At 39.6% G+C, this 19874-nt stretch overlaps 1 protein-coding gene across 8 annotated transcripts in view; it reads right to left on the reverse strand.

Moving 5' to 3' along the window:
- The window catches only part of SYT3 (synaptotagmin 3), a 61716-nt gene that overhangs the window by 20792 nt on the left and 21050 nt on the right, over positions 1-19874 (reverse strand). For 5 of the 8 annotated variants that reach the window (XR_005558717.1, XM_039360184.1, XM_039360180.1 and 2 more), the window contains exons 2-5: positions 12373-12827; positions 8678-8818; positions 7106-7487; positions 5131-5701 (exon numbers count right to left, since the gene is read on the reverse strand). Coding sequence is in view for 7 of the 8 variants with exons in the window: in XM_039360184.1 (XP_039216118.1) it covers positions 5131-5701; positions 7106-7487; positions 8678-8813 (1089 nt within the window). In the remaining variant the exon portion in view is untranslated. The remainder of the gene's footprint in view (positions 1-5130; positions 5702-7105; positions 7488-8677; positions 8819-12372; positions 12828-19874) is intronic. The other 3 variants (XM_039360182.1, XM_039360183.1, XM_039360186.1) reach the window with 2 other exon arrangements.

Genomic DNA, 19874 nt, shown 5'->3' on the forward strand with positions numbered 1-19874 from the left:
TGGGGAAATCCAAGTGAACACTTTCACTTTTAACCCTCCTGTTTTCTCATTGGTTGTTCTATCTTTCCTTTTGCTGTAGAAGAGGCATTCAGGAAAGAAGGACTAAATTAAAACAATTAATCAGTGGAACAAACTGCCTCCAGAAGCTGTGAAAAACTGGAAGTTTTTAAGAAGAGAGTGGACAGCCATTTGTCTGAAATAGTATAGGGTTTCCTGCCTGAGCAGGGGGGTTGGACTAGATGACCCCCCAAGGTCCCTTCCGACTTTAATGATGATGATGATGATGATGATATTGCAATCTGCCTTTTGATGTGTGGGCCTGTGAATTCATTGCCTAACTAATGAACTAATATGACATAGTGTTTTAGTACCTGTAGCTATCTCTCAGTCTAGGCCATAGAATAGTTATGAAGATAAAATTGGGATTCAGGAACCACATTCTGTACCTTCTTGAAACCAAAGATAACAAACCTGAGCAAGTCTAGAGAGAGATTTATAACTTCCATAAAATATATATATATATATATATGTTCATGGAAATGCTTACCAGCAGAGGATTATAAAGAGTGGGTGGTTATATGATATGATTATCAAGTAAAAGAATTGCAGATTAACACATGAAGGGCATCAGGTAGATAGAGAGTCGGGAAATGGATAAATATAGTTTATTTCTTTCACTATTCCATTCCTGACAGGCAGTTTAGGTGCTCCTAAGAAGCACAGATGCACTGGATCAAATAAGCCATAACTCGTGATAGGAAACATAAAATGGAAGCAAAGAATATCCACCAAAATCTGTTCAAAGTAACTCAGGTTTTGCTCATTAATTTAACAAAATTGGCAAGTTGCAATGTACTTTTTAAAAACAGGAATATAGAAAGGTGCTTGAAACAAGCCAGTCTTCCATCATCAGAAGAATTAGCCCCATAATACTATACTCACCAAAAGGATGGCAGCTCTATAAATATTACAAACCTCTGACTATATTAGCTTCCTGATTGAGGTGAACAATAATCAAAAGGGAAGACACAAAGTCTTTCCTTTACACTGACAAACAACAGCTTTCCCAAGGCTAACATAGGAACAGACAAAGTTCAATTAATATTTTGTATGCAAAACAAGTGTTCTGCCAGTGAACTATGGCTCTTTCATCAACACCACTTAGGAGAAACATAGATACCATAATACTGTTATGCCATAACACTTACTTCTTAAATTCCTTGGAGGGGGGAGGAGATGATTCTTATTTATTATAAGTGACAAAGTTGTTGACAAGCTGAATAAACTGTGACATGTCCAACATTGTCTGCACTGGATATTCATTGATAACGATGTCTTGGGGAGAGGGGAAAAAAAATCCCTAAAGCTTACTTCATAAGTACATAGTTTATAAATGCACTCACTACTTCTTTCAGCTATTACCCCTGCCTAATGCTGGGTGTTTTGTCTTCACAATAACAAAAAACAGATTTAGTAACGTATTGAATAAACTGAAATAATTTCCTAGTTAAATTTCACTGATTTCAAAATTTGGATGTAGCTTCAATATAATCTAATCAATCAGAATTCTCAGGGTAGTATATGGCTCCACAGCCTCAATCGCTGCACCTCTAGCACTGGAGATGCAAAAAATGGGAGTGGGATGGGGAACTGTTATATATATCAGTTCATATCCAGATTCTAAAAACGCCCAATACCTATAAGGCTCAAATACTCAAATGCAATGTCATACTTCCTCACTGCAATATTCGGAAGTACTGTTGCATATGTGGCTAAAACACCATCACTCACACACAAGAAGGAGCATCTGGTAGGCACCGGGAGGAAACACTTCAAAGTGTTGGGTAGGTGGGAGAGAAACCCTAAGAAATAGATTATGTCACATATGTCTCTAAAGAATTGGGTGCTCTGATTTGCAGGAGGGAAAACAAGCAACATTGGGAATTAGATGAAAGATCAAATGGAATGGCATATCTTGAACAGAGAAACCCCTGGTGCAATATAATTCCATTTCTAAAATGAGAATCTTAGGAAACTTCAACAAGACTGGATGTGAAGGCAGCCTTCCTCAGTCTGCACCCATCCAGATACGTTGGGCCACAATTTGCATCCTCAGTTTCCTCCATGTGCCTACCAGATGCTCCTTCTTGTGTGTGAGTTATGGTGTTTTAACTATTGAACAAATATTGCAACCATCTCCTGGTCTTTAGCCAGAAGTTCCCCAGCCAGAAGTTGGTGAAGATTGGTTTCCTACTTCAGTTGTCTAAGGTCCAGGGTTAATTTCCTATTCCCTAATCCTATCGGGAACATTTATTTGGTCTTCCTCCCTTCCACTGCTTTCTCCTCCACCCTATAATCAGCTGATTTGCTAAAGCTCAGGAAAAATCACACTATCAGTGAGAACTATATTCACCCAGGAAGATACTTCAGGCTTTTGGAGAAAGGCAGAAAGAAAGAAAGAAAGAAAGAAAGAAAGAAAGAAAGAAAGAAAGAAAGAAAGAAAGAAAGAAAGAAGGAAGGAAGGAAGGAAGGAAGGAAGGAAGGAAGGAAGGAAGGAAGGAAGGAAGGAAGGAAGGAAGGAAGGAAAGAAAGAAGGAAAGAAAGAAGGCAGTTAAAAAACTTGGACTGGCTATCATGACAATTGTTGAACATGATAGAAGGAAGGAGAAATCTGAAGTTGTGAGGAAAAGGCATTTGCTGACAGGATGGGGAGGAATGGCTGCTGCACACCTGACTGCCCTAATTAACCACCAGCTTGATGAATAAGAGCCTAGCTAAAAATATGCACAAAGAGGGAGAAGAAGAAAAGCAAGACGAGTTGCTCTTTGAGAAAGCTCAAGGGGAAGGAATGGGGAGGGGGAAGAATGGGAGCAGGGAGAACCCAATAGGTGGATGTCTGTAAGAAACCTACTGAAACCACCCACTCCCATATTCTCTTTTGGTCTTACCAATTCCCTTCAGGGAACCCTCCCTTGTTCATGACATTTCCCATTTTTCACCTCTGCCCACACAAATCCTTTTATATCATTCCATTCCTCAGATACTGTGTACATTTTTAAGTAACCAAAACATTTTACAACCTCCCTGCACTTATATTTTGGAATCAGGACAATTTTGAGGCCAGAGCACAGAAGAGATATGTGAGTGCCTTTCAACTATTTTTTTTTTTGCAAGCAAAAAGCAAGGGGATGGGTTCGAGAAGCTTTCTGAATCTTGAAGACACTATTACCTACAGAGCTGGTAGTGAGCAGGCCAAGAGTGAAGCTCATGAGCTGTGAAAGCTCACCTTAATTAGGAATGTTTTAAAGAAAAAACTAATCTTGCACATCGTACAAATGATTGTTACTGCTATTACTATGTGCCTAGCAACAATGATAAAGTTGCAGTTATACCAAATTTCTACAGAGTTTGTGTTTCACAGTGAAAGTACATTATAAGTCTTGTCCAGCAGGTTATATTGCTCTCCTGATCTTGTCCATAACTCAATATATATGAATACACAGTGCTTATATATGTAAGAATGATTCAGAATCCTTTCTACTACATTTCTTAGCCTGAAGATATCCCCAGTGCTTTTTCAGATGTAAAATAGTAATGTTTCCCATGGGCACTAACCATAGACAACTTCCGGAGTGCAAACCAAACTTTGTGTTTAACCAACGGGAAATCTCTTCTGTAGATATGCAGAAGATATTCTGCCTTTCTTTATCTAGTTTACATACCACTTGTAATCTGCCAATCAGAACTGTGCTTTCATTGATTAAATACTTTAGCTGGTCAGAATAGTACCTGAACATTTGCCCCATATTTTTGAATTCTGTAAGAATTAGAAGCAAAATAGAAAAAAATATTGTAAACTGGGTGCCAGGAAAAATTAGCCTTTTTAAATTGGAGGCTTGGTTTAGTAGTCACTTTATCCTAGTAATGAATCTGAAAGTGGTGTAAAATATAATTTCAACCTAGCAGTAGTTGTGCTAAAAAAGTAATATCCCCTTGTGGTTGGTGGGGATTGTGAACTTAATCACAGCTTTTTTAAATAAGTAGAGAAAGCTTCACCTCTTTCTGCTTATCATTTTAAAAGCTAGCAGGCATCAAAATCTTCTTCATGCCCCAATCAGCTGCTGCTTCAATGGCATTTTATTTCTTTTATTATAATTAAAAAATAATTGTGTCTTCTTCCTGAGCTTTGTAACATTGAACTGTAACTAAAAATGTTTTCAGTGGGAGCAAATGAAGCAAATAAGGGCAATGCTCCCTTCCTCATTTTGTCTTCACTCTAACGGGACCACCACTATCTGAACGGTGCTCAGGAGGGATATCAACCAACGAAGCACAGCTGTGCTACTGTGTTCTTTTGTGAGCCTAGCTGGGCTCTCTCCACTGAAAGAGCAAAATCGTCTTTCATAGTGTGGAAATGTTTACAAAAAAACTTCCCCCTTCCTTTTGAGGCAACTATTATTATTGATTCATGAATATACAATAGCTGAGCAATGCAGCTGCATTGATTGACTGAATTGATGAAGTGCACCAAGCTAAAATGCTGCATTGAAGTATTGAAGAGCTTGATTAACCAAATGAGACTGCTGAATTTTGTAACTAATTCAATTACAATGAATTTAATCACTTGAGCAATTTGCATTATTGGTCAACGTTTATCTTTTAACTCAAAAGCCTGGGATGCATCATTCAAGGGAACATCACTTCTCACATAATCAAGTACAGGAAGTCCTCAGCCTATAACCATAACTGTGACTAGACTTTCTGTTGCTAATTAAGAGAGTTGTTAAATGAGTTACATCTGATTTTTATGACCTTTCTTGCCATGGCTGTTAAGCAAATCACCACAGTTGTTAAATGAATCATGCAGTCGTTAAACAAATCTGGCTTTTCCTCATTGACTTTGCTTGTTAGAAGCTGGCTGGGAAGATCACCATCACATAACCCCAGGAGACTGCAACCATCATAAATATATGGAGGCCTGAATTTGGATCACATAATCATGGGGATGTTGTGACAGTTATAAAATACAAGGAATGGTTGTAAGACACTGTTTTCAGTGCCACTGTAACTTCGCTTGGTGGCCAAGTGAATGGTTGTAAGTCAAGGACTACCTGTCACAGCTCCACTTACCGAACTGGCTTCCATGATGTCCCGCCAGAGGGGAGCGTCATTGTCCCGCTCAGCAATTTCCAGCAGGTTGTCCAGGACGACTTGGCCAATGAGATCATGACGGGAGAAGCGGTCAAAATCATAGACACTGAAATGAAGTTTACGTGAGGGCAGTTCAGCAAAGGGGACGTTGAAGTTAAAGGTCTCATTGAAAATAGGATTGAGTGTTTTGCGATGCACCTTTGTTTGGTATTTCTTTTTACGGTCAGGCAGAAGGTACATTTTCACATAGGGGTCAGAGAATCCATTCGCATCTTTGGCAGGTAGGTCTAAAGCTCGGAGTATCCTGACCACCAGCTGCTCCGTGCCGTAGGCATAGCGGAGGGCAAAGCTCAATTGTCCACAGCTTGGAGCCTCCCCTTTCTTGGAGTCTGCCTCACCTGAGCGCTGTTTATACAGTTCAGGTTTTATCTGCCCAATGCTGGTCACTTGTTCCACCTTGTCTTCTCCTCCTCCTCCTCCTCCTCCACCATGGACTCCAGTGTCTGGGCTGCTCAATTGCTGGGTCACAGGACGTGGCAGTGTGCTGTACCTGGAGGGAACAGTAAAAAAAAAAATACAGCCAGAGAGACACATAACCACATGTCCATTACATTCACCCCACAAATAAATAACCCTCTGTCCAGGGTAGAGTTACAACTGTCAACATCCTGGCTTTAAATTTTCAGAAGGGTAACAAATACTTCTTGGTCTACAGATTAACTTAAATTGATTTAAAATTCAAATCAGTAAATTCATTAAAATCACTGAGATTTACATTATACACAATGCCATGGCATTCAGGGGGTATGTTCTTAATGTAGCTAAATCTGGATCTATTGTCTTCTTAGTATATAAAAAGATGCATCAGATTTACAGATTTTTGCAAATGAAATCTTGAAAAAAGCATACAAAAGCATGATGGCACCTGCTGTAACATGTATATTATCTGCCTTTCAAAAAGCAGGTGCACTTTTATTCTTTAAAACCAAAATTGGATATATACTTGATTTAATAATTTGATTAAATGTGCATATAACTGTTTCAGTATGAGATCTTTAATTAGTACTAATTTTTCACTTCTTATAATATGGACAAGAAACAAGAGATAAATGGAGAAAGCTTGGGAATTGTGATATGCAGATTCAATTGAGAAGAACTGATTATCAGTTCTTCTTCCTTTGTTTATGAACCAGCAATAGGGTTATATTATAGTTATGTGCCTCCTTATGCTACTGTGCTTTCTCTTTTTCCAAAGTCCCATTAAAAACCTCCAACACTAAGCATCTAGGAAGCTGAATGCAGTGAACAAGTGAACAGGCTACTTACCCATATAGCATATCTATGATTATATTCTGAAGCCAAATTTTACTTTTTAAAGAACTGCATCTGTTAAAATCAACCCACAACTTTTCAAGCAGCACTGTGTTCCAGAATACTATATAATACAGTGTTTTGCAACCTTGGCAACTTTACAATGTCTGGAGTTCAACTCTCAGAAATCTCCAGCCAGTTGGTTGGGGAATTCTGGCAGTTGAAGTCCAGGCATATTGAACATTGCACAGGTTGAGAAACACTGGTATAATGAACCAATTATTTATGTGTGGGTCTCATGATGTCAGTATTGCAATCACGAGACCCAGACTATCATCTGGCAATATGCATTATTTTCATTGTTCTTTATATTTTCATTTTATAGATTGGGAATCTGGGCTAAAAGATATTGACTGAAAAGCTCTTACCTTACTGATCACGCAGTTTGTGCCCTCATGCTTACAATTTAAGAAGATGTTACATAAAAGAAAAAAAATGGGGCAGGAAAAGAAAAACAAGAATACTCAGGCACCAATTATTAATGTTAGACATATAGCATTGAGTGTATGTCCTCTGTATAAACATCAACTGTACAGATTCAGCTTGGGCTCTCGCTCTGCAACCTTCCCTCCTCACAACTCACCTGGGAGTGGGTGCCAAGCTTGCTACTTGCTGGTGGGAGTGGGCATTGGGAATGCTGCCTTCCTTGGTACCCGTCTGACTTTCCACAGGGAGGTCAGGGGAGGTTTGGCTAATTTTGAGGTTGGCCTCGGGATAGGAATCCATATCGAGGTACGATCTCTCAGGCATTTCGGGACCCAATTCTACCCGCTCAGCCAGGAGATCCCCAAAAGGCGAGTGGTGGAGATGGGCATGGAGAAGATGCTCCTTGCGTTGGGTTTGTGATGAGGATCCTTTATCCCGCCAGGGGATCCAACATAGTTTCCAAGAGACGAAAAGGGAGACGCCCAGCAGCACAATCCCGCAGAAAGTCACAATCACAGACAGAAGGCTAACCAGGATCTCTAGAGGAGAAAAGTGGAGAGGCAGATACCATAATGAAAGATCAGGGATAAGTTGCCTTCTATGGCCATCTGTCATCTTGGTTAGTTGAGCTATCCTCATTCTACTGGCTATTGGAGAGAACCTAGAACCCTGGACTAGCAGCACCAACTGCCAGTGGGCAGAATACGTGACAGCTCAACTCTTTCTTGAGTAGTACCATCAAACTGTCCCTGAGTCCCAATTCTGCCCTATCCCCCCATTAGAAGTAGATCAACCTGACTGAGTCATGATCTGCCAAGCACTGGAAGTGGCATCCATATAAAAAGTTATGCACCCTTTATTTTTTGGTTCCCTTTCCAGAGATTTTTAATTGGACACTAATTATAAAGCCAGTCTTAATTAAGTGTGAAACTGTAAAAAATACTTTACTGAAGGGAAATAAGTCCTCCTCCCCATAAATTCTACAGTTCATTGGGATCAGTACTAAATATAAGCATAACTGTATTATAGTTTCATACCAAAATATACTTTACATTCAATAAATGCACCACATTCATCCCTTCTATCTTACTATTATATATATATATTAACTGTTTATACTCAAGTTTCCTAGTGTTGTTGGTACCTAAGAAAAAATCTCTTATGGTTAAATAAATTTTCACAGATACAACCAAGAATAGAAAAAACATTTCCCATTAAATCCTAATTTAAAGACTATTTAAAGCTCAGTGGCACAGACACATATATAGAATTCTCAATAAATACCATAACAATTGCAATAAATACATATGTAATCAAATTATATAATGGTTCTTCCACTTGAATATATTTTCCACTGTACAACATGAGTGAATACATTTAAACTGCTTTATTCAAAGCATTTCCCAAGAAGACTCCAGAGAGCATTCAGGATTTTTATTGTAGCAAATGTGATAAGAATTAGAATGCAAAAGTAGTTCAAATTTTCAAATGATCCCACAAGATTCATCAGAATATCTTTCTGTCACATAGAACTATAAACCAACATACAGGCATATTTTAGTTATTTACTTGTTCTTATAAAATATTAATTTAATACTGAGACCTCTGTGCTACTTCAATCCAGCAACATGTCAACAAGACCCATGAACTAGACCTAGGCCATAAATTTTCATCATTCTATTCCGATTTCCTCTATAGATATGTCGATATTATACATCAAGATTCTCACCTGTGTTGATGGGACCCACATGTCCTGTCAGTTCCTGGCACTTCTCACGCTCCTGGGCAGCACATGTGTTGGAACACAGCACATGAAGGAGCTCCATTGCCTTGCGATGCCTATCCTCATCATAATCTCCTGACATGATGCCTAAACAGCAAGTATTTTGTTGCATGTTAAAAATGTCATTACATATGACCTTGGGCCATGGTGAAATCTGCAATGCAGGTTTCCTAGCAATAAGGCCCCTGCTGATTCTTATTGCTACCTGAACTTTGGGGTGTCCTTGCCAAAGAACTGAGACTCAGTCCCTACTATCTTCGTTGGCCAGGTGAGTCACTAAGAGTCAGAGGAGGCTATGTTGAATTACATAATCAAACATGCTGACCTTGTTTAAAAAAAAAGTCTTCACAAAAGTGTATCTTTTACTTGAGGGGACTCAAAAATGTCTGGGTGCCACTTAGATTCTGCTATCTTCTGCATTTATTTTAATCACTGAGGCTGAAGCTGAAACAGACTCACCCCTCCAGAATAAAAAACAAAATGTCCTCCGTATCCCTGTCTATTCTGGGAAAAACTGGAGCTTCAGTGGTTGAAGCAGGCACAAAAATAATATTGGGGGATTACTGGAGGAACAAGACAAGAAGCAAAATATATCCTGTATCCGAACTCTTGAGATACAATTGAGGACCTGACTACCTTAACAGAAAAGCCATTTTCATATTTACTTTACATCAGTTGAAACCTGATTCATATTGCCAAAGACTAAAGCGGATAGCATGTACAAAATGCATGGAAATTACAAAGCAGGCATGGGATATCTTTATGTAGCTTTGGGTAAACAAGGATTGAGCACCAACCTATATCTTATCTATCAAAGCAGGATCTCAACTGACCAGCACCAAATGCAAGGGAGAAATACAGTGGCACTGGCTCAAGGCCCAACCCTATTGCATTATGTCTCCCCCAAAAATAATTACCTGGGAATTATCTTAGGTTGGCTGATCAGAGGCAGACCAAAGTTTGAGTGTGGATCCGGATTTACTTGGCTAAAAAGGGACTCTCAGTGTGCTTAGGTCTGTGATGGTCTTTCAGCCTAACATTCCAGATGCTGTTCTTGAATGGTGGAACAGGCAGGCAAAAGTGGAGAGAAAGCACATAAATGGTGGAGCTTTGGGGACAAAATGTGAGACAGAAGCATGAGGAAGAGGGCTGCCAAGTGCATTGGTGCTGGCTTACTATAACTGGAAGTAAAATGTGGTAAATCACTGGTGAAATGATATCCAACTAATATCATTGGAGGCAATGAATATATCCTGATGCATTCCAAGGAAGGAAGGACTTTGGATAGACTTAAAACCACAAGACGTCAGCCTTGGCTGATGACCAGTCACAAGGATCACATCATAAAATAAGCCTGGAGAATGTCAATATCAGGACATTTTTTCAAACTTACTAGTAAGCAATATACATTTATAAAATGCAAATAATTCCAATAGGAAGGAAAGTTACCAGAGGTATTCAGTTTGCTGAGGACACTCTCTCCTTTAACATTACCCATATATAAAGATGTAACATCTGTTGCTAAACTCAGTTTTAGATACACTCCAAAGGGGCTAGCAGCATGGCTAGCAAAGCAACAACTCAAATTCATTGTCTCGCACAAAGAAGGAAGACATTTCACTAAGAAATAGCAGCCGTGAATACCAGAAATATAAATTATCTAAATACACCACTGATTCTCAGGCTGAGTTCACTGCAGGACTTCCAGCCCATCTTACCTCAGTTACGCCAGTCGCCTATTTTAGCCATTGAATTGTTTAAATAAATGCCCTCCCAAAGGAGAGCGGGCAAGAAATTGAGCATGCAAACAGTGCCCCAATCTTCAATGTCAATGTACCTGTTGGCCTTGGCTGCCATACGTTTGGTGCATGAGTGATTCATGGCCAGTTTGTGCACCAGCTAATGAACACCTGGCCAACAAGCGTATAGGGAAGATGATAAATGGGGATCTTCCCATTCTTCCTACTTATACAACCCTATGTAAAAGAGCGGCAGGATTCATATATGCCATAATGCGATTTGTTTGATTTTGTCTATTAGGCATACCAATCTATCGTGATCTATCAAACATGGTTTATATAATACATTATGAGAAGCCATCTAATTAGCATGCTCTATGCATAGCTTACTGTAATACAGGAACTATGTTTGGAAAGGAGGATTTATTAACCCATGGCAGCTAATATCTTGCAGTAGCATTTCAAAAGACTACCAGCATTACTGTGGTGAAGAGGGCTCCAGACTCCACCAACCTTTATGCCATAAAAATTCATTAGTCGGGCTATCTAAGGCAGTCTGTGTTTACCAGAGGCCTACCTGTTCTAGTTTTCAGTAGTTAAGAAGCTGGATCGGGGTAGGGTGAGCCAAGTATAAGTGCAGCTTTGGCCAACAAAACTTAATGGGTGACTTCAGGCCAAGCCCCTCTCAATCTTGCTTATCCCACAGCAAGTCTGTTTTGAGGGGTTTGAGGAAACATGGAAACAAACAAATAGATAACCCTAATTCCTAGCTGGAATATTATGAGAGCTGAATTCCAATATACCTGGAAGTCATAAGCATTGAAAACATTTCAGTGTTTCTCAACCTTGGCAACTTTACGATATGTGGACTTCAACTCCCAGAATTCTCCAGCTAGCGTTGCAACGCTAGCTGGAGAATTCTGGGAGTTGAAGTCCACATATCATAAAGTTGCCAAGGTTGAGAAACAAAAATTCTACAAGACTTGTATGTGTCTGGAGAGAGGTTAAGTATTTTCTGAAGGAGCTTGCGGCAACTGGTCATTTAGGCTTCAAGGTACTTGTCAGCCAAACAAGGAGCTAGGCTAAAATCTAACTGGCAAGGTTTTTAAAATGCAGGATCCTGAGCCTTTTGAAAGAGAAGGTGTGGTGATTGATAGGGAAACATAGACACGCTGACCTCTCTTTCTCCCCCCATTACTCATACTATCTCTCCTTGATTGGGCCCAGAGGACAGCCGTGCTGGCAGCTGTCCTACATACACTAACTCAAATGCAGAGAGGGGAATTGTTCAAAATTGCTATAAAAGATAAAGGTTATAGGTTTGGGAGCTGCTCCATACATTCCAATTCTTATTGTTCAATCCTGACAGTTCTAATTTTAGGAATAAAGCCTTTTTTTCAGCATTTTATTCCACAATGCATCTATTTTTATTCTTTTGTTTCTTTTTCTTTTTTAATAATAAGAATAATTATGCAGACTGGAAACAATAAAACAGCAACCACAAATGACCCATGGATAAAAAGTATATAAAAGACAACAAAGGGATGTTGGTACAACAACACTAATAATAATGTCATTAATATTATTAATAATAATATTCAACCTCCAACCTATCCCTGAAAACTATGTAAATTTCTTTTGAGAGAAAAGAAATAATTAGAAAGGGTGGAGGGAAATCTTAAACAAATAAGGGGAGATTTTCAAAATGCATCTCCAGAATTAGCACTACTGATTACTGTATGGATACTGATAAGCCAAATATCCCCCACTCCAAATCTTCTCTTGATTTCCAGAACTATAATAAAGAACCTTGACCAGACTTCTTTACAATTAGTAATGAGGATCAATGTCAACTATTTTGTGAATCCTTTGAAATTCTCTGCCCCCTGTTCAAAATCTCACCTGGTCAGCAAACTGGATCAGTTGATGGCTGTCAAGTTGCTTCTGTATTGCTGGATCCAGGATGCCAACTGACCCAGTCAATGCCAGGCAACGGAAGAGCAGGAAAGCAACCCAAAATTTCTGGTGAATTGAGTCCATATGTGAGAGGCTACAAGCTGGAAGTAGGACACTGGATCTGCCATCCAGGGCACTGCTGAGTCCACAAGTTGCAATTTGTTGTGGTGGTGGAGGACAACCTCACCCTCCGCCAGATGCTGGATGGAACCAGTTGCTGAGATCAAATGTGATTGTGAGAAGGTTTCAATGTGTATGGCCGGCTTTACAGTGTCTAAACGAGATAACAGATCTCCAACTCAGTTCTGGGGAGTTCTTCATTATTTTCTAAATCCTCCATGAAATGGGTTGCCTGCAAATTAAATCCCTGCTATTGCCAGTCTCTTCAATTAGGTAGCCAACTGCATGAATTTGAAAAAAAAAAAAGGTATCAGATATGGACTCCTGTTCTGCTTCTGCTATTTCTCATCTCCTGATTCAGCCAGTCTGTAATTCTAACAGAGGGGACAAGTATATAAATCTAACTTCTGGGTCATGCTGCACTTAAATATGTATATATTATGCCCTCAGAGTGTCACAAAATACTATTAAAGGGAAGAATATTTTCTCCTTACTCATTTTTGGGTTTGCTCTGCAATTCACAGAAGCATTGCTGGGGATTCTGAATTATTCATCTTTGCCAAAAGAACACAAATATGGTTTTTATGGGGGGGGAGGGTCAATAATGTCACTTAAAGTTTCTATATTAGGCTAAGCAAAATAAGCATAGTAATTTTTATGTAGCAATGGTTATAATCCACTCCCATCCATACAGATTTTAAGCAGTGATTATTAGTCAAAATACAATCCCTCCTCAATTAAAATAATTAATACTCAACTAATTATGGTGGTCATCCCCCCCCCCAAAAAGCCTAAGAACCAGAAACCTGTTAAAATAGTGTGAATTTAACTTGCTTCTTAAAAGTATTGAGGGTGCCAGAGGAGAAAGCTTCTATAAAATGGGGCCACCCCCAAGAAACATATGTCATATTCAGATTCAGGATTTTTTAAGTGGTAAGCTTGGCAGGGATGGCTAATTATATTTTACATCGGGCCTATTCTAGGTTTATGTTATGTTTCCTGTACATTTTCTACAATTTTATTAGGTAGTGTTAGAGAAATTCTTGGGGCAACCACCCAAAAGTTATTCAGGAGCCATATGACCTCTTGAGATCAGAGCTTACAGTTTCTACTACTCGTCTTACAAAGGAGCAAGGTGAACAGTAAAATCCAAAAAAAAAAACAAAACAACACCCCTTGGTTAAAATATAAAGGTCTGGAAAACAGCTTGAGACTGTTTGGGGTTGTAATTCAGATTCTTCTGGAAACCCACAAGCTTCCTACAGGAACTTATGGCTAGGATTGTTGGATTCTCTACAACAAATACATATTTTAATAGATTAGGCTATAGAAAGAAAAACACTGATTATTCTGGGTAGGAACAGGATAATCTGAGGAGAGATGAAACTCTGTACCTACTTCTTTTTCCAGCATCTGGGGCAATCACTTGAACTTTTCTCTAAATAGAAAAGCTACCTGCTTGTACAGGTATTTCAGACCGGAGAAGGAAAGCACTTGGAATTTAATTCTAATTAATTAATTAATTAAATTTGCATGATGCATGAGACTGAATGAATGGAGAATATGATGATGGATATCATGCTGTTTCTTCCTTTTTCTCCTTCCCCAAGTTTATTCTAGAAAGGCAGGAGCCAGCCCAAGACTAGCTAATAATAGGATTCTCCTGTTCCCCAACAGAATAGCAAGTCATCCAAAGGGGAAGGGAGAAGAGGACCTTTAGTTCCTCAGTTCTCCCCTCCCCTGAATTCTGCTGCATCTGTTATTGCTGCATCTTTGCTGGAGTTACAAACGTTCCTGCTCAGAATAACAAGTATTAAGGGCTGAGTAGTGTAACTGGTCCTTCTCTCCCTCTCCCTTTTCCTCTCTCTCTCTCTCTCTCTCTCTCTCTCTCTCTCTCTCTCTCTCTCTCACACACACACACACACACACACACACTCACGTATCTTTCATGCCTGACTGTCATTGTTCTATACCATCTATCCAAAGTGAAATCATGCCCTAAACTCTGTTCATTTTTACATCATTATCACCTTAAAAAATAAATATTCAAGTATTATATTATCACATTCTGATATGGAGATAATCCACAGTGCCTAAATGCCATTTCATTTATTAACCATAGATTAAAAGAAACAAATTATGATGCCCCTGATCTAGTGAAGCCCTATTTCATCCTCATTTTAAAAATAATCTTGATGTATGCTGTCCACAGTAATCAGTTTCTTGATGTTACCATGCTGCTGTCTTCTCTGATAGAGAGTTTGTCTGAGTTATAGCCAATAATGATTAGCCATCACAGCTAAATGAAAACAGCCCCCAACTCCAAAAGTAGTATTTAATAATCGTGAGAAATATCTGGTAGAAGATCTGGTACTTCCCTTGGGAAATGAAATCTTTTCTCTGGCCAGCAAGTTATCATGGGACCTGACCTCATATAGCAGCTAATTAATTTGCACAGCAGCTAACCTTTACACAATTATTTTTATTACGACAGCTGCCTTTCTCCCCGTTCTGACTAGTAATACAACATTATCACTATCTAAACCAGCGGTTCTCAACCTATGGGTCGCGACCCCATTTGGGGTTGATCGACCATTTTTCGGGGGTCGCCAAAGGTGGCGATCCGCCATTTTTCGCGGCGCCGTGCACGCGCGCCGCACACGGGGGCGGCGCCGTGCACGCGTGTCGCGCCTGGGGGCGGCACCGTGCACGCGCGCCGTGCATGGGGGGGCCGTCGCACATGCGCGTCGCACATGGGGGGCTCACCCCCATGCGCGCGGCGCCGCGCATGCGCAGAACGTTTGTGTGACGGGGGTCGCCGTCACACAAACGTTGAGAAGCACTGATCTAAACTTATTACCAGCTCTTTATGACACCCCGAGTACTGTATTTATTGTTCTTTTTTTGCAGATTCAGCACACTGGAAATAAGTTCAAGTTTACAACTTTTTTTTAAATAATATTTTTATTAATTTTCTCATTTTAAACTTAGGTATTTAAAAAGCAGTGTGGTGGCTGGGTTAATCAATAGTTCAGTAACATACAAAAATTTTTAGTACAAATTTCAAACTACAACTTCAAATATTCCTCTTTTTCCCTTAATATCTACTATCTCATATTTAAGCTAATACAGTTCTTATTCTATCAACGAAATAAAAACATCATTATTACATTTATCAATAAATTTTAGCTTATACATATCTTAATTACTTTTACATTCAATCTTTGCATCAATCAATGTCCTGTTATTAGTTTTTCTCAATTTTTAGTTTCCCATCAATATTCAAATGTAACATTTGATATTTATAATTTCCAGGTTTTAGGTAACCAAAGTTTTCTTTATCTCAATTCATAACAGAATCTAATATTCAAAATACACATCTATTTGGGTACAATCTTGTTCTATTTCCTAAAAGTTATCTATTTCCCCCCATCTTACATCATCTAATTAATAATACAGTATCCCCTTTAATAAATCAAATAAATCAGATATATATTGTCTGAGTTAATCAATAAATCAAACATATTCATTATATACATATATATTTCTTTGAGTCTAATTTTTAAGTATTAAACAAATAGCATCCTTATTTTCAACTAATTTCCAAATGTTTTAAATTCAATGACCAAAATTTCCCTTATCTCAATTTCTCCATTTGACCCTCAAATTAGTAATATAAAAATATAAATCAAAACCCCAATTTTCTTCAGCCTTATTCTGGCTTTCTTTCTTTGCCAGCTAGCCTTCCACGTCAGCGGTTTTAAATCATCAAATAGATCTCCCTCTATTATTATATATATTGTTTGGAATAAGGGAGACCATTTAGTTGCCATTTTTTGGAAGGGCTAACCCATTTGTAATTCTTAAATTGTCTCTCTTTTATTCTAAATCCCCATAATTGTCCTGATATGTTTATCTTCCATTCAGTCTGTTCTTCTTCTTGCTCCTCAAATTTCTTCTGATTTATATAGAAAGTCTTTTCCATTTTCAGTGTTGTCAGTCCCTTTTCTGGATATTCCATTTGTTGGTCAATTGAGTCTTCTGTTTTAGTATTTGATTGTTCCACTTCTTCTGTTACCTTCTGCGTTGTTAATTCTTTAGTTGTAGTCAGAATTTGGGTTTGTATATCTTAGCTGACATCTTGTTCTTTTCTGTAACATCTTATTTCGTCACAAGCTGCAAGGATGATTTCATGTGTTGCTTTTAACATGGAAAGAATCTTTTCCTGGTCTTCATCCATCTTCTCTTAATGGTAAGTTGAGAACTTTGAAATCAGACGATAAAAATAATTTTAAAGCTGCGTATGGGACCTCTATTTCATGTGTTTTTAGGTAGTCTTTATAGTAAGAGTCGTTTATCAAGTAAGATTTTATAATCCAAGGTATTGCATCATCTCAAATAATGACCAATATTCCTCAGATAAAAAAGTAGGAAGGCAATTCCCCACATACAGCTCTAAAAATCAATAAAGGTTTATGTTGTGTCCTGAGCCTGCAGAGGCAGGCTCGGGACGTTGCAATGGTCCCGGGCAGCTACAAGCTGCCCGGGACCAGACTGGCTGGCGCCAGCGCTCGTGCGCCTAAATGTTGCTTTTTGGCCCAGGATTTGTCTTTAAGAGAGGCTGAGAGGCTTGTGCTGCTCAGAGTTGTAACAGGGGCTATTGAAGACCAATAAAGAGTTCCTGAAACCACAGAATGTCTCGAGCCGTCATTGCCATTAACCGAGGACTCAACACTGGCGATGAAGGTGGGATTGCCTTACAATTACACAAAGAATTGTAAGCTTACCCTGGAGTCCTGAGACAGCGAGGAAACGGCGTTAAATTCAACAACTGCCTGCCAATACAGCTTCGTTGGAGATAAGCTGGCTGATAGACCCTTCCTGTTTTACTGAAGATGGCAAAGATAGGGAAACTTTCTGAGTTTGATGTTACACATCCAGATAGATGGGAGTCTTATGTGGCCTGAGCAGAAAATTATTTCAGAGTTAATCAAGTAAGAGAAGATGGCTTAAAGGCCGCCACCCTACTGTGTGTTTGTGGTCAAGATGCATTTGAAATCGCTGAAAATTTAGTAGTCCCTGCACCTCTTGAATCTGTTACCTACACAGATTTAAAGAAATTATTAAAAGAGCATTTTCAACCCAAGTTATCTGTTATTCCTTGGAGACATACTTTTGAACAGAGGGATCAATGGGCTGGTGAATCAGCTAAAGAATACATTGCTGCATTAAGAAGAGCAGCTAAGCATTGTGAGTTTAAAGACTTAGAGGAAAGGCTGAGAGACAGATTTGTATGTGGACTGAGAAACAGAGATGTGCAGTAAAGACTTTTCGCTAAAGAGGACATATCGTTCCAAGATGCCTTGAGAGAGGTTACTGCAGAAGAGGCAGCAAGTGGGGCAATCAAGAATATGAGGCCTATCAGAAGTACTCCAGAAGCTGTTTCCGTGCACCACGAGGGAGTCCAAGGAAGCTCAGAAGAGGAACCTGATGAAGAAGTAGATCATCTCTACCCAACCAAAGAAGGGAAGCAGAGGGAAGGCAAAGAAAGGTTTTCACCTGTACCCAAATGCTTCGGGTGTGGAGGTCGCCACAAGAGGACCGACTGCAAGTTCCGTTCTGCAATCTGTAGAGCATGTGGGAAGCAAGGCCACATTGCAGCTGTGTGTCTGGGCCGTCAGAGGGTACAACCCCGAGAAGAATTGCACCTGAAAGGTACCAGGGTCCCCAGCCAAAACAGGGTGGGTTTCTGTGCTTCACGAAGAAGCATTTATAGGACAGGCACACACAAGCCACTTAAAAAGAAATTGTCACTTAAGGTGAAGTTGCAAGGGATTCCATTGGTCATGGAACTAGACACTGGGTCTGCACTTTCAATCATTTCCATTCACACATTCAGAAAGATTTGCTCTGGTAGTGGTTTTCAGGCCAAGCTTAGGCCTTCTAATATAGTGCTAACAGACTTCCAAAACTCCAAAGTGTGTGTTAAGGGGGAGGCCACCCTTAACGTGCAGTATAAGGATTTTGAAGGTCCATTAGATGTATTGATAGTGGGGGGTGAGCGCACGGGTCTCATAGGACTCGATTGGTTTGAGGCCTTAGGAATACAAGTTACAGGGCTCAATAGCATGCAAACAGTAGATTTACAGGAAGTCTGCAAAGAATTTGCGGATGTTTTCATCCCACAGTGGGGCACATACAAAGGGCCCCCAGTCTCTTTGAAGTTGGACCCCACTGTCACTCCTATCAGAGTAAAAGCAAGAAGGGTACCTTTTGCTTTAAAAGGGAAAATTGATGCTGAATTGGACAAATTAATTCAGCAAGGAATCTTAGAACCTGTTGACTCCAGTCCTTGGGAAACTCCCATAGTCACGCCTCTTAAGGCTAATGGGGACATTCGCACCTGTGCAGATTACAAATGCACTCTCAATAAGGCATTGCAACAACATGCCTATCCTGTACCTGTAGTCAGCCATATTCTGGCCTCCCTCAAGGGGGGACATGTTTTTGCAAAGCTTGACTTAGCACAGGCTTATCAACAGCTGCCTGTTGATGAAGCTGCTGCTGTAGCACAAACCATTGTAACTCATAGGGGGGCATTCAAAGTTAAGAGACTACAATTTGGAGTAAACGTAGCTCCTGGAATTTTCCAAAGTGTAATGGAAAATACTTTGAGGGGTATACCAGGGGTTTGCTCCTATTTTGATGATGTCTTAATTGCTGGAGACTCCACCCAAAATCTAGCTGAGAGATTGAGGGCTGTCCTGCTGCAGTTCCGGAAAACAGGACTCAAGCTTAAAAAGGACAAATGTAAAATTGGGGTGCCTTCTACAGATTTTCTGGGATTCAAAATTGATGCCAATGGGATTCATCCTGCTGAGTCCAAATTAAAAGCTATCTTGCAAGCTCCTAGACCTAAGTCCAAAGCTGAACTGCAAGCTTTTCTGGGACTCTTGAATTTTTATTTCATTCATTCCTAATAAGGCTAATGTAGCTGAATCACTTCATAGGCTTCTGGACAAACAGGTAGTGTGGCAGTGGTCACAGGCACATGAAGCAAGCTTCAATGAGGTTAAGGCCTTATTAACGTCCAACAATGTGCTTGCACACTTCAATGAAACTCTTCCCGTGTGCATCACTTGTGATGCTTCTCCTTATGGAGTAGGAGCAGTACTCAGTCATCTCAGACCAGATGGAATTCAGGTTCTTGTTGCATATTACTCCAGAACATTGTCCTCTGCTGAAAGGAATTATGCCCAGAAAGACAGGGAGGCCCTAGCTGTTGTTGCTGAAATTAAAAAAGTCCATGATTTTTTGTAAGGCAGACG

The sequence above is a fragment of the Crotalus tigris genome, unplaced genomic scaffold (assembly GCF_016545835.1).
Source record: "Crotalus tigris isolate CLP2741 ecotype Arizona unplaced genomic scaffold, ASM1654583v1 scf7180000019161.1078591, whole genome shotgun sequence".
NCBI classification, from domain to species: Eukaryota; Metazoa; Chordata; class Lepidosauria; order Squamata; family Viperidae; genus Crotalus; species Crotalus tigris.